This window comes from Aplidium turbinatum, chromosome 8 (genome assembly GCF_918807975.1).
Source record: "Aplidium turbinatum chromosome 8, kaAplTurb1.1, whole genome shotgun sequence".
In the NCBI taxonomy this organism is placed as follows: domain Eukaryota; kingdom Metazoa; phylum Chordata; class Ascidiacea; order Aplousobranchia; family Polyclinidae; genus Aplidium; species Aplidium turbinatum.
This window is the reverse complement of record NC_137479.1, coordinates 18,494,867-18,512,679: the sequence shown is the minus strand read 5'-3', so window position 1 is coordinate 18,512,679 and position 17,813 is coordinate 18,494,867. Positions and strand designations below refer to the sequence as shown.

The 17,813-nt window shown below is 37.0% G+C and overlaps 1 protein-coding gene and 1 pseudogene across 1 annotated transcript; both read left to right on the top strand.

Moving 5' to 3' along the window:
* Positions 1-1,810: 1,810 nt before the first annotated feature.
* On the top strand, positions 1,811-6,124 carry LOC145775282 (sorting nexin-17 pseudogene; annotated as a pseudogene).
* LOC145775284 (glutathione synthetase-like) lies at positions 6,124-16,070 on the top strand. Its single transcript, XM_082586541.1, has 9 exons — positions 6,124-6,273; positions 7,278-7,423; positions 7,908-7,983; positions 8,120-8,553; positions 12,674-12,743; positions 12,902-13,093; positions 13,463-13,544; positions 13,738-13,927; positions 15,173-16,070. The coding sequence occupies exons 1-9, from the start codon at positions 6,181-6,183 to the stop codon at positions 15,294-15,296; spliced, it is 1,407 nt and encodes a 468-aa protein (XP_082442667.1). The 5' UTR covers positions 6,124-6,180; the 3' UTR covers positions 15,297-16,070.
* The last annotated feature ends 1,743 nt before the right edge of the window (positions 16,071-17,813 follow it).

The window sequence follows — 17,813 nt, the reverse complement described above, 5'->3', positions numbered from 1 at the left end:
TGACCGATATCACTTTTTCAGGCCGATACCGATATTTATGAAAATTTTAGGCCGATACCGATATATTTCAACCAATACATATCAGCTACGAAAAATTTGTTACCAACAAAGTTATTAAGCAACAAACCAGTCCAAGAAAGTTTATGCATTGTTTGCTGTAATGGAAAAATCATTCTTAACTAATCACAAAAAACACCAAACAAAAAAGAAACAAATTTGCGATTCTGTTTTGTGTTCAATTCAATAATCAAAGTTTAACAGTTTCAATTTGTAGTTCAAAAAACATTGTTTCTCAGCATTTATGCCAAGAAAAGAACATCTTTTCAATTTGTCATCGTAAATCAGTCCAACACGACAGGAGTTTCTACTAGGATTCGCACAAAGCCCGTGTCACCGCCACTAGCCCGATAAACAGAAGCACAACCAGGCAGCACCAATTAAATAGGCAGCTAGGAGAGCGCCCTTCCACGTGCACAAAACAAGGCATTCAAACGCATACCCACGTGCTGCGTGCAAAAATGGATTGTGTGCAGCTGCTTGCACTTGCACGTAATTAAAATGAGAGAGTTTAAATGCGCGTTTGAGCAACTTGTGTTTCTTCTAAACGCATGTACCCTTACCTATGACTGGTTTTGAGTGTGCTTTTGCTGGCCGATGTTTATCGGCGAAAAATAGCCGATACAATATATCAGCTACGGCCGATAAATATCGGCTGACCGATATATCGGTCGAGCTCTACCAATTGGTTAATGACCAGGACTATAGTATTGTAGTAGGGTTTAACTGACAATATAAAGCTCTACCTCCAAATACCAGAAATGTACAGACTTTAAAATCCAAATTCACTTCCAGATTTCAACTTAAAATCCAAATCTAGATTACAAGCAACATAAAATCTAACAATAAATTAACACTAAGTATGTAAGAGAGAAATTCACAGTATATATAGTACTTTGCAAGCTTATTTAAAAACAATCAATTGCAAAAGCGAACTATTATAATCAAACAAGCACAATTTGACCAATGGCAATCAGCGATACATTTTTACATTGTATAGGTACGTGTATAACTATAAGCTACAAAGTATGTGTACAATCAGATATATGTAACACGCATTTTATCAATCTGCACTATCAGTCATTGAATGAACAGGATTTAGAGTTAAGGATTAATGTTGATGTTTGAAGTTGAGTTCAAAGGGATAAGGATCAGTCTTAAAGAAACAATAATTTCATAGACTTCATGTTTTTAAAACTCAGGAAATATAGCTTTAAAAGCTATAGTTTGCTTAAATGCTAACTTTTGTCAGTACGTTTATCTTTCATGCCACTTGTGAAATTCAATTCATTTTTGTGTAGAAAATAGAAGTTACATTACTGCTCTTGAATTGAGGTTATAAAGGCTGTTTTGTAAAACTAGTAGCCACAGATTAAGCTTTTTGTTATTATGATTTTTGAGTATATACTGTAAGTCTACAACTAAGAACTGCAGTATCACCCTCTCAAATTTATCTGACATTTTACAATATTATCTACTGTAAATAGCCTAGTGATTTAAAGTTAGCTGAAGTAATATTATTCATTACAATCAAAGAGATCTTTATGCTCAAGAAAGATGTGTTGTAAGTTAAAAGGTGTTGAATCAATTTTCATCAGTTTAGGGTATATATATATTATATGTATATTGGTGCTATTGCTAAATTTTGTCAGCAACTTGCATTTGTAGTTTTTATTATCTTTTTAATCTACCAATTTTTGTTTTATATATAAGTAAAAACAGGCTACTTGTGAATTTTGTTTTTGAAATTGCTATGCATTTCTCGATCCCTGATACAGAAGATATAAAAGATGAAAACAAACAATCATACAAGGCGTTTAATGTACATGTTAACAGTGTCCTTCATTGTGTAGTACGATACAGCCAACTACATGATTTAAATGAAAAATTGAAGCTACAATTTGGACCAAGTTCTGTTCCTAGTTTTCCTCCGAAAAAGTTTTTGCAAGTGAAAGGGACTAATTTAGAGGAAAGAAAATTGAAACTTGAGAAATATATGCAAGAAGTGAGCCAAGATGCAAAACTATCAACTTCCGAGATATTTGTAACGTTTCTCTGCCGAGCTCAACAGGAAACCCAACGTGAAGAATCAATTCCTATATCTTTTGAAGTATATTTATTAGATGGCATGAAATTGACCATTGACATACACAGCACAGATAAAACAGATGATGTTTTAGAAAATGTAATGTATAGTCTTGGTATATCTTCAGATTTAACTTACTACTTTGGGTTGTTTCTTGTTAAAAAGGAGCAAAATGATTCATTTTCTTTGGTTCGCAAATTGCAAGAGTTTGAATGTCCATATATATCTTTAAAATGTTTGCATGAAAGACGTGCTTACAGAGTGGTTTTAAGAAAGGCATATTGGGATCAAAGTTACGATGAATGTATTGCTGCTGATCCCATTGGAATAAAATTGCTGACTGCACAAGCTGAAAGTGATATTGCTTTTGGCTGGACAAATTGTTCTGATGAAATCAAAGCCAGACTCTCAAATTTGAAAAGCAGAGGCTCAAAGAATGAATATTTGCAATTATGCAAGACTCTTCCTCAGTATGGTTATTTGCAATTTAATACTTGCTTGAGTGATTACCCAAAAATCAACAGCACAGTGAGAGTAATTGCTGGAAATTATGAACTGAAAGTTAAATATCTCGAAGATGAGGCTGTGGTCAGTGAAAGATGCTTCTCTGTAACCAGAATGAAATGTTGGAACTTGTCATCATCATTCAACAGACATGGCAAACGTTGTAAAGATCTAACTGATCAACCTGTTTTGCAGTTGAGTTTTGAATATTTATTTCCTGATGACAGACTTGTGTGGATTTCATTTGTTAGCAGTCAAGCAATCATAATGAGCATGTGCATCAAAGCCATGGTAGATGAACTTATGCGGAAAAGAAGAGGAGAAAATATTCGAAAACCGATCGCAAAAAATGAAGCCACAACTTTCAAGCCACGTGACAAAAGTACAAAACCTTTGTTTCACCCATCTGCTTTGCCTACCAGTGATCATGAATCTGTCGGTGCATTGCAGAAAGCAAAAGAGTCAGTCAAAAAATTGACCGAAAAGCTTTCATCTGTATCTATACTGTCTAAGTCTCCCGAAAACGCGGAAAATACTTTTGACCTAAATTGTCAAACACAATATCTATCATCGTCGTCCAATAATGAAACATCTTTTGAAGCAATAGGTGATGATGACTTATAAATAGCTATGCAACTGCACTACTGCAGATGCAGGATATGTACTCCCCATGTGATTAAAAGCCCACAATGACCTAAATTTATCTACAAGTACAATACATAAATATAGATAGTTCTACACTACATTGTCATGACAGGAAAAGGTTTACAATAGCCAATATTATAATGTGCTTGCAAAAAATAGGCTTCAAGGTGTGTTAAAAATACCATACCTAAACAGCATAATCCTTCATGTTTACATTGATTTAACGTCTGTAGTCAGTTTTGCTGTCTGGTTGGTTGATATTACAATAGACTGCTATTTTGTGTAATGTTTGTAATGTAGCTAGTGTTGGTTAAACTACCGGTATCGGTTAATAACTGTATATAGCCTATTGACTTTATATTTCTGCATTGTTTAATATTGTAGCATCATAACATTTATACAAAGCATTGTTATTGCAGTAGTTGAAATGGTTATACAGTATACGATGAAATAACTATAGTTGTGCTGAAAGGCAATTCATCAAATGAAAATGCATTTCAGTATGTCATTAACTTAATATTGTGTGGAATTGTTATTCATGGCAGTCATGATGTACATTGTACAATGTACACTGTACAGTGACCTACCTATTCAGTGTGGAGCAATGGTGCCTTGATATTATTTGAATTTTTTTGTTGCACACTGTACAAATAAGAATGAGAGCTGTTGAAAGTTCTGCGTTTTATTTTGTGATGATATAGCAAGATTGGATTGTTCTACTTCATTCATTCGACCAAGCGTTTTACATATTTCTGTTACCGGTAGCACAGATCCCTGGTAAAACATCATGGTTGCCAAAAAAATAATAAATAAATCTATCAACTTGTTCGTCATACCCATCATTGTTTTCACGCTTATTTAGCCTAAGTGGTAAGGTGGAAATGTTGTTTCACGTGACTTTGATTGACATCTGGTATACTGGTATAGGCTACAAAAGTATCCGTCATGTGTTTTCGATCAATCAAAGATTGCTTTAGTATGATATATATATATATATATATAGGTTTTGTTTGGTTAAACTCGAGGCTAATACTTCACAATTCAATATGTTTTTATTCTTTAACTATCGATATTAATAACAACTTAAGTTTTTGTTTTTTCTTACATTCACTGAAATGAAACAGACCAAAACTAGAGACCTTTCTTTAATCTTGAAAATTAGAATAGGCTACGTTAAATTAGGTATTATATCATATTTGTCACATACACATAATAGTTTTATTTGAATAATCATGGCCATCCATGAGTATTGAGCACTACTGCCACTATATCAAGATTACCACTATTTGTATTTTTTACGATGTATAAAACTAACTCTTCAGTGATTTCTGCCAAAATGATTTCATGTTTTCCATTAAAAATACTGAGTCACTGGATGTTAGTCGTTTAAAAATATCCTGTGTTGACTTTGGTAATCTTAAATTATAGTTAGCTTTTTTATTATGCGTTAAGTTTTTGCTTGTGTAATCTGATATGTTTTATCTTTTTTATGATTTCCATGCACACTGTCAGGATATTAAATTTGCGTTGTTTGGACTGTGCCTTTGCAGTGTATATATATATAATATAAATATTCTGTGATTGTTTTACGCTTTGTTGTCCAGTAAAGTACAATTGATAAACCATGCACACTAACCCTTTCATTCCTTGTTTTCAACTTTTCAAGGTTTCTATCAAGCAACTATTAATATGTTTGTAGACAAACACACGACGTTTGTTCACACTTCATCATTGAGTATTTTTCTCCCTACTATAGCCTATTTGGTATTTTTACTTGCTCAGTGCAAATAATATCAAATTCTTTAGAAAGTTGTGAAAATTTCTCGCAATACCAAAAATACATATCGCAACTATTTTTTTTACTGGAGCTGAACTGCAATAAGGTTTAAAATTGGATGGATATGATTTTTCATTTGACAGAAAGTTTTCTGTGATGTAGCCTACGTGTTCATCCTACCCGATTATGCAACAACCTTTTTTGTTGAAAACTTGAAGACTGTAGCAGCGCCGTGATATCATGTGTAAATGAAGAATTTTCATATGGCAGTTACTCCGCCTGGTTGAAAGTACACACAGCTCCGTCTACCTGTGATATTTTGTATTTGTGTTTTTTATGATGTACATTGTACAATACATGTTTTGCTAATGTGCCTTTGTAGTTTTTAGTGATGCCGACGTATTAAGACTTATATAGTGGTAATTATGGTAAATGTCATATCGTGATACCGCTTCAAAAAGCTGACAAGGCGTTGTGCAATTACATGTCATGTGCGCTGATTTAAGTACGATTTAACTGTTGTGAGTATTGCGTAAGAAATTTTATATTGAGATATTCGTGTGCTATTTTTGCGTTGTTCATCAGCCCACATCAAACTTGATTCGCGTAAAGTCCCGTAAATACGTCCCATTCAGTGCAAAGTTTCGAAGTTACAGTTTGCAAACATATATGGACAAAAAATCCAAAATAAAATCACAAATTTTAAATTCAATAGTTATTTCTTCTGAAAAGACTATCAAGAACTAACACTGATGTTTTTTTAAAACTAACTGCCTTATGTGATCACGCCAGTCAGGATAGGCATGACGTCACACAATTTTTGCCTTACTGCCAGCCTCAATTTGTCCTGGAGGCAAGATACCAAACTTCATGTTGAACCATCTCGAATTATCTTCCGCATCCAAACCTTTAATATTAATGATCGCGCTTTCTGCCGCTTTTATGATAATTTTCTTCGCCTGATTGTATATGCGCGCCATCTATATGCCCATGTTTATTTCTTGGCTACGAAATGGTTTTTCTTGCAGCGTATTATGTAAAGTTTGTTTTTTAAGGATTAGATAAAGTTTTTGTAGATGTACATTTGTCTGTAGATTAAAGTGAACTTGCAATGATGAATGAAGATTCATCGATTGGCGGTTTGAGTGACGATGCGAAAGATTTCGCCGTAACTAATGGAATAATTAAACGCAATGAAAGTCAGGTAAAAAAATTTCAAATACAATTTTACTTGCAGCTTATGCAATTTTGCATTGTTCAAAACTTAAATGTTATCTCAACTATCAAAGAAGTTTGCGCAAATGCGTATCGCCAGCTAAGGTTTAGAAAATTTGACAAGTTTCTGTTAAATTGGCTACAGACTAGTCGAATGATCTGACTGGCATTGCCAGAGATGGAGAACACTTGTTTGTCCTGCCATTCAGGGTCGACGGCTACTCGATAGAGATTGCTTGACGTGATTTAAATCTATTCAATAATGAAGTTAACATTTCCGGTTTCACAGTACAATTTAAGTACAAGTTGTAGTACAAGTCACAGTACAAGTTATGCGCATAGCTGACATCACGTAGACGATAAATGTCTACTACAGCGACAAAGACAGTAAAATGGCTGTAAAGAAGCTTTGTGTTTAATATTTTCAAAAATTTAAATTTCATATTAATTTATATTTATGAAAATTCAAGACTTTTTTTGCTCTATGTTGAGCTACATGTCTTGAGAGTTTGCTGAATCTTTTATGGTTTATTTCTTGACTGGTATTTCGACCAGAATGCATATATATCATATGGAGCCTTTTCTGTTTTATTTGCTAATCCGATAGATGACAGTCCGCCACTTGTTGTATCATATTTGATGCTATGCATAATTTTATTGACGTCCATCTAAACTAAATCTTAACCTCTTAGAAAGTACGGTTAGATCTGGCATGATCACACGAGACCTGATTTCACTTTATCTATTGTCCTGATGAACACCCAAACTTTTCAGTATTCAGTTCACTCTATCTGACGCTGCGTTGATAAAACGGAATCGCTTCAATGCGTTTCACCCAATTTTCTTTGAAAAACCTCGCTAATCCGACTTCACGTGGTAAACGAAGTTGGTCGGATCAACAAGGTCTGACTGAAGTATTCGCAATAACTTTGAAGCTTGTAGTCATATTTTATTGCCTTCGTAATTAGTTGATCAGATCGTTGCCTCTCGCAGATCATCACTCACATCCCCTTCACTCTCTTTCCTTCTCCTGTTTCAAGAAAGGATTTTGAGAAGTTGCTTGCTCTTCAACCTCACATCAACAAACTGATGGTTTTGTCAAGTCAAGATTTTGAGTTTGTCTCTCTCTCATTGAGCAAGTACTTCAATGCAATCTTCCTTCATACTTGAACTAATTTTGAAGCCTATTTTCAAGAAATCGTTTTGATTTAACGGAATATCGCTCGCTGGCTTGGTGGTTAATGCACCCGCTTCTGAATCGGAAGTCATGGGTTCGATACCTTGTCGGGTCATACCAAAGACTTTTTAAAAATGGTACTGAATCTAATTCCTGCTTGGCACTGAGCAATGGAATGGACTCGGGTAATAATGTACTCAGTTGCGCCTCTGTTCGGCTGCATTGGTACTGTCTGCTTTGTAAAGCGCTGAGGAGCAACGCATTCTGCGATGGTTACAGCGCTATATAAAAACAAACATTATTATTAATATCTAGAAAAAACTTGTATAGCAAATGGCATGTAAGCCTTAGTCTAGTTGATATAACTTCTCAATTATGATAGATCACTTTGAGAATATAAAATATAAATACTTTCCCGCTTCTTTCAACTCGTGTGCCACTTTCAGGGTCATAGAAACCGATGAGTTCACTAGAAATTTGTTTCAAATATACGAGGAATTGCTAACATGCTCGACAAAATCAGTAAGTACGGAAATTATTTGACTTGAAAGTGTGATTACGTGATTATACAAGTTTACATGGTTTCTATACGTAGCAACAGCACGCCGTCATATCTCACATGTGACAGGACAATTCGTTCGAATCTGCTGTTTTTCAGGAATTTGACTTTGGATTGTTTCGGTCTGACTACATGTTTGATTGCGAGTTGGACTCTGATGGAAAACCGCAAATTTCTCCGAAACAAGTCGAAATAAACACACATTCAGTTGCTTACGCCGGCATTTCAAGTAGAGTGCGCTCTGTCCACGCTAAGGTGCTAAAGGAAACGGGAAAAAAAAATAAACGTCAACATCTTCCTGATAACAACTCGTGCTATGACGCTTCTCGAGGCCTGGTGAGCGCTTGGAATGCTTACGCTAACCCAGATGCGGCTATCGTGTTTTTTGTCGGCCCAGGCGACACAAACATTTATGATCAACGAACTTTGGAATACGAAATCTATAAAATAAATGAAAACATTTCCGTGAGAAGAAGAAGTTTTGACGACTTCATAAATCGACGACGAGTTTCAGAAGACGGCAAGTTATTTGTGTAAGTCCAAATGTGTCTCCAGTAGTGCATTTACTGTAAAGTCTCCTGTAGTCAGTGGCGCCGGCAGAAGGGGGGCATCGTATTTTTAATTTTTTTTTATTATTACATATGGTGATTATTTTTTTAAATATTTGGATCCCAACCTGAAGTCAACTCAAGTTGCAAGGGGGGGTAAAAGCTTTCTCTTTCATTTTAAACTTGCTCTTCTTGCTGCTGTTATTATTACGATTTTGTGATTCTATTCACGTACTTCGCCTGCTGCCTGTCACGTAACAATTGTTAACGGCTGTTCAGCAGAGATTGGCTCTTGCTTGGTTCATGAGTGGTGGCAGTGCATACAGCAGTGGGTCATTCAATGTTTCAAGGATATAATGTAAATTTAACTTCTTCTTCTTTCGTTTGAGACTAGATCAAATCAAATTTCAGGGCAGGTGATGGAGAGCCAGGTGAGTGTAGCTTCGTCCAGCGTTGCTATACCATGCGTTCCATTTGGTGCTTTATAGATCGGACATTCGAGAACGACATGGTCAGCAGTTTGTTCCTCCGCGCCGCATTCGCAGGCCGGTGAGGGAGCCAAACCCCACTTGTGCATGTTGGAATGGAAGCGACCGACTCCGGTTCGGATTCTGTGGAGCTTGACCCAAGTCGGCCGAGGCAGGTCCATACCAGGGGGGCGCGCCACCGGGTGAGGTATAAAACGATGTAGTTTCGTGTCGGTGGCACACCACGCTGCATTCCAATTGTCTTCCATGAAGTGTGCTGCGCTGATGGCATGATCGCTGAATGGATGTAGTAATTCAACAGCAGCTGGCACAAAGGGGTGTCTTGACTTTAATTGCCGGGGAGATTCCTGAGGTGGGATGTTGAGTTTTGCATGAAGCAAGTGGTTAGGATCCCCCGCCCGGCGAGCCAGGTGTATAAGGGCTCCCTTTCGGCGAAGCTCAGCAGGTTGGATGCCTGCGAGGATTGGTAAATACTCTGTTGGAGTTGGGCGCAGGCATCCAGTTACAGTTCGCAATGCGTCGTTGATTGGGCTGTCGATGAGACGGGTGTGGGCACTGCGGCACCAGGCAGGGGCGCAGTATTCAGCAGTGGAGTGGACCAACGCCAGGTTTGCAGTGCGCAAGGTGTCAGCACCTGCACCCCAAGTTGTGCCTGCCAAACGTCTCAGCAGGGCGACGCGAGATGTCAGCTTTTTGCGTAGTGACTGTAAATGGTGACGGTATGTTAGTGACCTGTCAAGTGTAACCCCAAGATATGTAGGTTCTGGGCAGGGCGGCAAAATTTTGCCGTTAACGGTCACTTTCAGGTCACGTTTTGCCTCCCTGTTGTTGAGATGGAAGGCTGCCGTCACAGTTTTACTTTCGCTGAGCTTCAGTTTCCATTGGTGAAGGTATCCAGATATGGTCGTCATGTCTTGGCTCAACGTCATTTCTAATGATTGCCAGTCTTTCGCAGAGTGCAAGATGGCCAAGTCATCAGCATATGCATATTTGTCAGATGTTGTTGATGGTTGTTGAAATTTAACCCAACGAAGTCTACTAAAGTAATACAGTAAGTAACCAGTGGATTGATGACTATCTCTGGCTGGAGTATTCAGAAGCTAAGGATGCCACATTTTGCTTTCCTTGTCGAGTTTTCAACAGCTTGGTATGTTATAGTCCTGTTAATATTAGTTAAAGTTTATTCTATTAAACTGCAATTATGCTCCACCGGTGTTAAATGATTTTTATTCTTAATCTTTCTTTATCCTATCCACGAAGATTTCATGCGCAATATAATGACGATAAAGTTTAAAACACAAAATGAGCGAACAATTATATTATATACGTATTAAGATGAAAAAAATGCAGTATGACGAAATAATACAACTAAAGCCAACATGTTCCTACGTTTATTAGACGTTAAAATACGTTTCACTTGTAGTAAAATTCTTTTCTCATTCTTTTATTTCTGAGGATATTGCATTGCTTATTGCCTTTAAATTGGAAGACTTGCGTCCCAGCGAGCAAGATTGTGCATTTTTTACGTCGATTCAACGCCCTACAACATTGATTCGATGTAAAATCAGCAGATTTAGCTGGCTGGAGTTGACGTTTTAATTGATTATTTTTACTTTCAGTGAAGCTTGTTTTTACGTCTAATAAACGTAGAAACATGTTGACTTTAACTGTATTGTTCCGTCATACTGCATTTTTTGCATCTTAATAAGAAATATAAAAATTGTTCTCTAATGTTGTGTTTTAAACTTATCGTTTGATATTGTGCATTTTCCTGATGAAATCTTCGTTGATAGGAAGAAGAAATATTAAGAATAAAAAATCACTTAACACCGGCTGAGTATTTATTGCAGTTGAACTACGCCCGGTGGCCGTCACAGTATATTTATTCCATTAACTTTTATTAGCCTCAGTTCTCACCATGTCATAGGCTACGCAATACGCATGTGACCGCCTCTGCGTTTAACATACTGGCTATCTACTATGTTTTGACATCTGTATTTTCCAAGCATGGAAAAACGTTTTCACAGCGTTTCAGTACAGTATTTGATAATTTCTCTGTCAAATAACAGACTAGTCAAAATCATGAGGCATATTTAACTAACAGACTGTTGGATAATCAAAAAGTGCATTTGTAAAAAATGGTTTTTCAATCTGGAAAAAAGCTACGCAGAATTTCGCTAGCTATGGCAGTTGCAAGTCCCATACGGAATCAAACTGATTTATTTTGAAGTTTATTTTTTTCAACAGATCAGACATGTCAAAAATGTGGGACTTTTGGTAGGCAGTAGACAATAGCAGTAGAAAACAAGAGAAATTAAATAATATATCACTGTCTTGCACCAGTGGCGTAGCCAAGGGAGGGGGGTTTGGGGGGGTTCAACCTTTCAAATTAAATTTACGGATGTTAATACATTGTTTGCAAGAAAAGCTTTAGCCTATGATGTAATTTCACGTCAAACTGTGCAAGGATGCAAGCTATCTGTAACTGCTGAGATCGCTTGTTCGATCTAGATTAACGTCTAAGCAGCTATTCGTTATACACAACTTGAATATATCAGAACTAAAGTAACTTCATTGTCTCAAAGCTTTTTGTTTGACACTCATCAAGATGTATGACATCTATGACGTTACATTTTCAAAACTTTGGGTTGACTTTAAAGCATAAAAGTTAGTGACTTACCGGAATAAGATCGCTTTTTGGATCAACCAAGGAGAAAATTGATAAATAATAAAACTGTAATAATCTCGCAAAAAAAAAGCAATCAACCTATGTCTCTAAAACAAAGTTTGCCTAATTGTAAACGAAACTGCATTAAAAGAGCGAGTTTTGCCAATACCAAACCGAAGTCCATGACCAAACATTCAAATATCTCAGCCTGGAATTAGCAACAAGAAAATACAGAGACTTGGCTTTATTTTCGAAAAATGCCGAAGAAAACATGATCTTATCCTTTTGCTATGCCACCGGACAGCACCATTTTACAGGAATATTTATACCCACAATTTTGTTGAAAATGCTCTCAGAATGCACCAAACTGAAAGTAATTTTTCAAATTTTTCTGGGGGAGGACCCCCAGACCCCCGCCGCTAAGTGTCGTCTTTGGCGAACACGCCATCGGGCTTCGCCCGCCGGCCGTCAATACCCTCCCTTTCAAAATTCCTGACTTCGCTACTGTCTTGCACTGTCAATATTCCCCCCCCCCCCCCCCATTGTTGAAGGTCTGGCGGCGCCACTGCCCGTAGTGCAATTCAAAAGGTGATGTTTGCTAAATATTGGAATGGAAAGTAAAAACTATTTTTTTCAGCTCGAATGACCTGAAATAAGTATTAATATTATGGTTTATTTCGTAATATTTGTTTGTAGCCTACAGTATGGTTGAACATGGAGTATCATTTGCAGAATGTTGATTTGATATGCGGTATTTTGAGTTAAAGTATTTTGTATTAAGTTAAAGTCTTTTGAGTTTATGTTGCTTTCTATTTAAGTGTATTGTGTAGAAGTTATCAGTTGTAGCATGGCTGTAGTAAACATGACTTTCTGCAGTGCTGCCAGCGCATGTCGCATCGGAAACCAGAGTTATGAAACTTCTTACGTTTATTTTTCTTTTTTGATGAAGCAATGACGAAGAGGTTGCTGTCATCTATTTCCGCTGGGGATATGGTCCGACTCATTATTCAACACCGAAGGTAAATTTCTTAGGTTACCAAACTCGCCTTTGTACATTGATTCAACGTCCGCTCGTTGTATTAACACCACATCACCATACGAAGTACTGTAAGAGAAACCATAATTCCTTGTTTGATTTTTTTAATTTTTTATGCTAAATCAGATGTTGTTACCGCAGCATTGGGAAGCAAGACGTGCCATGGAGCGAAGTCGTGCCATCAAATGCCCAAGCATCGGCTTGCAGCTGGTCGGCTGCAAGAAATTGCAAGAAGTCTTCGCTCAGCCTGGTGCAGTTGAAAAGTTCATCAAAGACAGTCGTATAGCTGACCAGATACGCAGCACGTTCGCTGGCTTATACACGTTAGACATGGTATGAGCTTTTTTGTTACTTTGTTTGCAGCCATAAAAATAGAGTTGAACGTATTGGTCTCTTGCCAAGCTGTCGTGCATGTTTCTCTCTTGAGAAACACTGTTCAACATCCGGTCCTTGGAACCTGCATGCATTTCGTAACAACTGCTGCATGTTTTCCATGTAAAAACCTCGTCACTATCTTATGCTGATAATAATAATTTTGCTTCACAACAACAGTGGGTTGTGAAGCAACATCAATAAAGTTGATCCTGTAGCCTTTTGTCGTGTTAGGCTTTGCAATGGCGTGCTGCTCGAAGTCAGCTAACTCGTGATTTGTTTTTACGCGTATGAGAAGACAACAACTAAGCTCAACCTCTTTCATTTTAGAATCGTGATGGTGATATTACCATGGAAATGGCCTTGTCTGATCCCGACAAGTATGTTCTGAAACCTCAAAGAGAAGGAGGAGGTATGCATAAGGTTGTTTGCAAGCTGTACGTTCAAAATGCATCTACGCAGCTAGTAAAAGCAACTCTTTTTGCATTGATCCAACGTCTGAAAGCGTCAAATCAATGTGAAAAGGACGGATTTTGCCAGCTAGGCATTAGCTTGATTCTTGCGACAGACTTTTCTGTTAGCAGGCTGTTTTTGTTATTTCGTAGGAAACAATTTATACGGGAAGGATATAGTTTCCACGCTCACAGAAATTGGTTCGGACAACAAGAGAAGCGCTTTTATCCTGATGGACAAAATTCGACCTCGACCTTCCAAAAACTACGCAGTCGGATTCGACAACAAGGTTGTCGAAATAAATGCTGTCAGCGAATTTGGAGTTTACGGCATTTGCTTATCGTAAGTTGTTGATTAGTCTTACCAGGGTCTTTTCTCGAAAGCATGAACTATTTGTTGCAACGTTACTTTTGAAACTCCATTTTTGATCAATTTTTAACCTGCTCCCAGCTGCATTGTTTGGTTCACTTCACTACTTTTGCAGCTTTAGGATTTTTAGATACATTTCGGTAATTTGCTAATATTAATTTTCGCTTTTACATGGAAAGTATCAATTTGCATATCGTCTGCAGATCTACTTGCTTTCGATTTTGCTTATGTGTCTTGAATATTGAATACGTAAATGTTGATCAACACCTTATTCGGACTAGTTGCGGATCTAGAACAAGATTTTTAAGGGGCACCTGTATTGCAATAACGCAAAAATTCCAGTTGCAATTTTTACCTTATTTTGGTCGCTTTTTGGGTATTTTGTGCTCCAATATTGTCTTTTTACTTGAGACTAATACCTTTTATTTGAATAAATTCCTTCAATTAAAAGCTACATTGCTGTAGAAATTAAAGCGACAAGGTTTGATTTAAAATTGAAATTAAGTGTATAATTTTTTTCATGGCTACAAGGATTTTAATAATTTATTTTTTACAAAGTTTTGCCATTCTTGTGTAGTATCACATTTCAGAGAAATTTCGTACATATATCAGCGGTATCCACACATCATAATAGACAACCTACACAGGACACATTTCACCTCATACTTCTATTAACACAGGAATAGGTTTATGTATTGTTGACTAGTTGTGTGAGCAATTTGTTGTATCTCGGAGTATTGTATTATTTTCTCAGTTTTTGAAGGGCATAAATATTTGCACCCCTCAAGTCTACTGCTGAAAACACGCGATTCTTAGGACGCTAGTTATACAGAAGAGAGAGCGAACTAAGCGAGAAATTTCTTCTTGAAGAAAAATACATTTTTTGAAGGGGGGCACGTGACCACCCTTTCTCCCTAGAATTTTCTCCTGGACTAGTTGCAACCTATTCAACGTTCTACAAAAACGTGTGAAATTTGATTTTCTTTCACATAATTGGAAAGAATACATTGTATCTGAATTCATTGCAAAGAATCGCAAATGACCTAGGCTGCTCGGCTGCATCTCAATATCTCTATCGTCGTGGCGTTGACAGCAGTAGACCTATGACTGACGAGTCTGCTATCCATTAGGAACAAAATATTTCTTGAGCGTAAAACGTGACAATTCATTGCCAGTTAAAGAATTGCGACACTCACGGGCATTGCTTTTCAATTTCAGCAAAGGAAATAATTTCATCGAAAATTATTCTGCCGGCCATTTGCTGCGTTCCAAGTCGGAGGAACATGATGATGGTGGGGTGGGAACTGGTGTGGCGTTGTTAGATTCACCGATCCTGGTTTGATGAGCGGTTCTTTTTCCATAGCACCTGTTTACGTTTCAACGTGTTTCGAGAAAAAGTGATCTCAACACTGTAGCTGACATTTTGTATTTGGACGATGAACATGTTTGGCGCATCATTGATTCATATTTTCGGTGAAGTGTTTATCATTTTTTGTTTTGTACTTTAACACATTGCGATTAGGCTATGCAGGAAAAAAGTGCTTGTTGTATTTCAGATTCTTTTTGCAACTAGTTTGTTTTTTTAGCAGTAGTGAATATTGCTTGAGATGCTCGATTTTACTCATCATGCAAGTCTATTTGAAAATCAGCAAAGATAGTCGAATTGCTTTAATTCGTAGAATATTCGTAATTTTACTCGGGTGCATAGTTTGTAATAAAAGTTTAATGTATTATTTAAACTTGATGTTCTATTATGCAGTATAGCCCATGCCCCATAATCTCATATGATCAGACGCATTCACGCGTGTGTTAGGTGTGCGGATGGATGGATGTCTAATTTACACCGCTTGACGTCGCAAGAGACAAATAGATTGCATCGATATTACATTAATTAGTTTCATTTGCTGCTGCATCACAAAGATACTGTTTCTTTGCTGTTATGTCAGCTGATGATCTCCCACCTCATAATAAGGCGACTTTAGTTTTTTCCCCGCAACGCAGAATGAAAAGTAAACATTGAATTGAATTGAAACAATCTCATGGAACTTGGACGTTTTGTTTTAAAAGGAACGTTTGGGTAAGCCTGTCGCAAAATTTTACCCGTGTAAGAAATCCATCTTAGTTGACCAAGATCAGTTGGTCGACGGCTCTCGACACTAACCTACTATTTCCCCGTCATCTTCTTTTAGTAAGGCTGACCTCTGGCAGGTGGCACTAAATCCGTGCAAACTACCTTTGCAGCAGATGAAACGTTGGAACAAGAAAAGTGAGATATAAACTAAACAATTTTGCCACGTTGTCAACAGAAGCGGTACAATTTCAATTGACTTTCGGAAGCATTTCGTCATGTGACGGGTTGGTCTAATATCGATATCGTTAGCACCATATTGCCAGATGAATTTAGGTCAACCAGTTGTGTGAGTTAACGAATATTACATAACAGCACCAATGTTACATAAAATCCGATGGCTAGTCACTGTAACTCCATTGGAGGCTTGTTTTCGTTATTGCAAAAACTTCGCACCGTATTCTGTCTTCCATGGTAATCTATTGTTTTTAAAAACTAATGCCATCTCATCCGAAAAAATGGTTTGTTTTATGTTCCTGGCTAATGTAGGCCACTCTTTGAAGCTTTCTAAAAAGCATCTGTTTGTCCAGTTTGTTGCCAGAAAAACCGTGTGCTGTGTTGACTGGTTTGTTTATCAATTTGCATTCATACACTGAGGCTTCCAAATCATCCACAGATAAAGATCGGCAAACCTGATGCCGGTCTATGAAACGTGTCCGTCGGGACAATTGTAAACAAACGGAAAATTCTTAAGATTTGTTATCTTGCTACAGTCTATTGTTCAGCTTGAGTATATTTGTTGATATAGCCTAAAGTTTTCTTAGAAGGCCATCTTTTGGTAGTTTTTTTATTTGCATATATTTTCTTCGCCCTTAATGTTAAAAACAACATTAACACCCTAAACTTATTTGTTATTGGAGTTATGCGTAACTTTGTTGTGTAAACAACCTCCATCTTGTAAGATAAAAAGTTAAGATTTATTATATCTTTTTACCTGAGTTTACTGAAATATGTTTTAGAAATTCAAATTATTGGTCCTTTATATAGTTTTTTGTCAGCGCTGAAATATTTTAAGTACGGTATGATACTCTATCTACGCCAAGTCTATAATGAATGTAGGAAAAATATTCTGATTTGACATAAGGGATGATGGTTACGTGACTGTTTCTTTCAAAATATGAGTCTAATCATCCATAAGAAAAACTTGATGGTCTTATCAACACTAACTACTCTATTGATGTAAATAATGTAGGCTCACCCCTAAAGTGTGCTTCTAAAATGATTCAATAAGATAACCTACCTAATTTCTGGCATTTGGCGTGTTTAACTGCTGGTATACGCTCTTATCTTTTGCCATAGTCATAAAATAAGTCATAAAATAAGTCAATAAAATAAGTCATAAAAAAACGTTGTTAGAAAGAATTTTATTAAAGTGTCTTGATTTTGCCCTGATACCTTTACCTCTATCCAGGGTGTGATCAATTGGGTGGGCGTAGTTGCTAAAGGAAAGGCGACCGAGAGAAAGGAACTGGCCACCCAACTCTTGTTAGTGCTGAAGGCTTAGTATAGTGAGAACCTTATCCTCTCATCCCCCAGATGTTTGGATCAAGTATGAGACTCACCTTAACCTTTTTTCCCTTCAAGTATGTTATGAACATGAGAACACTGAGCAGTGAGCACCTTTTCTAAGCTTAAGTGGATGAGCTTTAGCCCACGCACTCCGTTTTGCATACCGTAGCCTGCACGTGAAATGGTACAGTTTTTAGCTTTTTTTTTACTCTAATCATCAAT

Excerpts from the sequence above, each read along its gene's own strand:
- LOC145775284 (XM_082586541.1), top strand. The coding sequence starts at position 6,181 with ATGATGAATGAAGATTCATCGATTGGCGGTTTGAGTGACGATGCGAAA. Across the intron at positions 8,554-12,673 it reads GAAGACGGCAAGTTATTTGT|CAATGACGAAGAGGTTGCTG; the intron begins GTAAGTCCAAAT and ends TTTTTGATGAAG. Across the intron at positions 13,545-13,737 it reads ACCTCAAAGAGAAGGAGGAG|GAAACAATTTATACGGGAAG; the intron begins GTATGCATAAGG and ends GTTATTTCGTAG.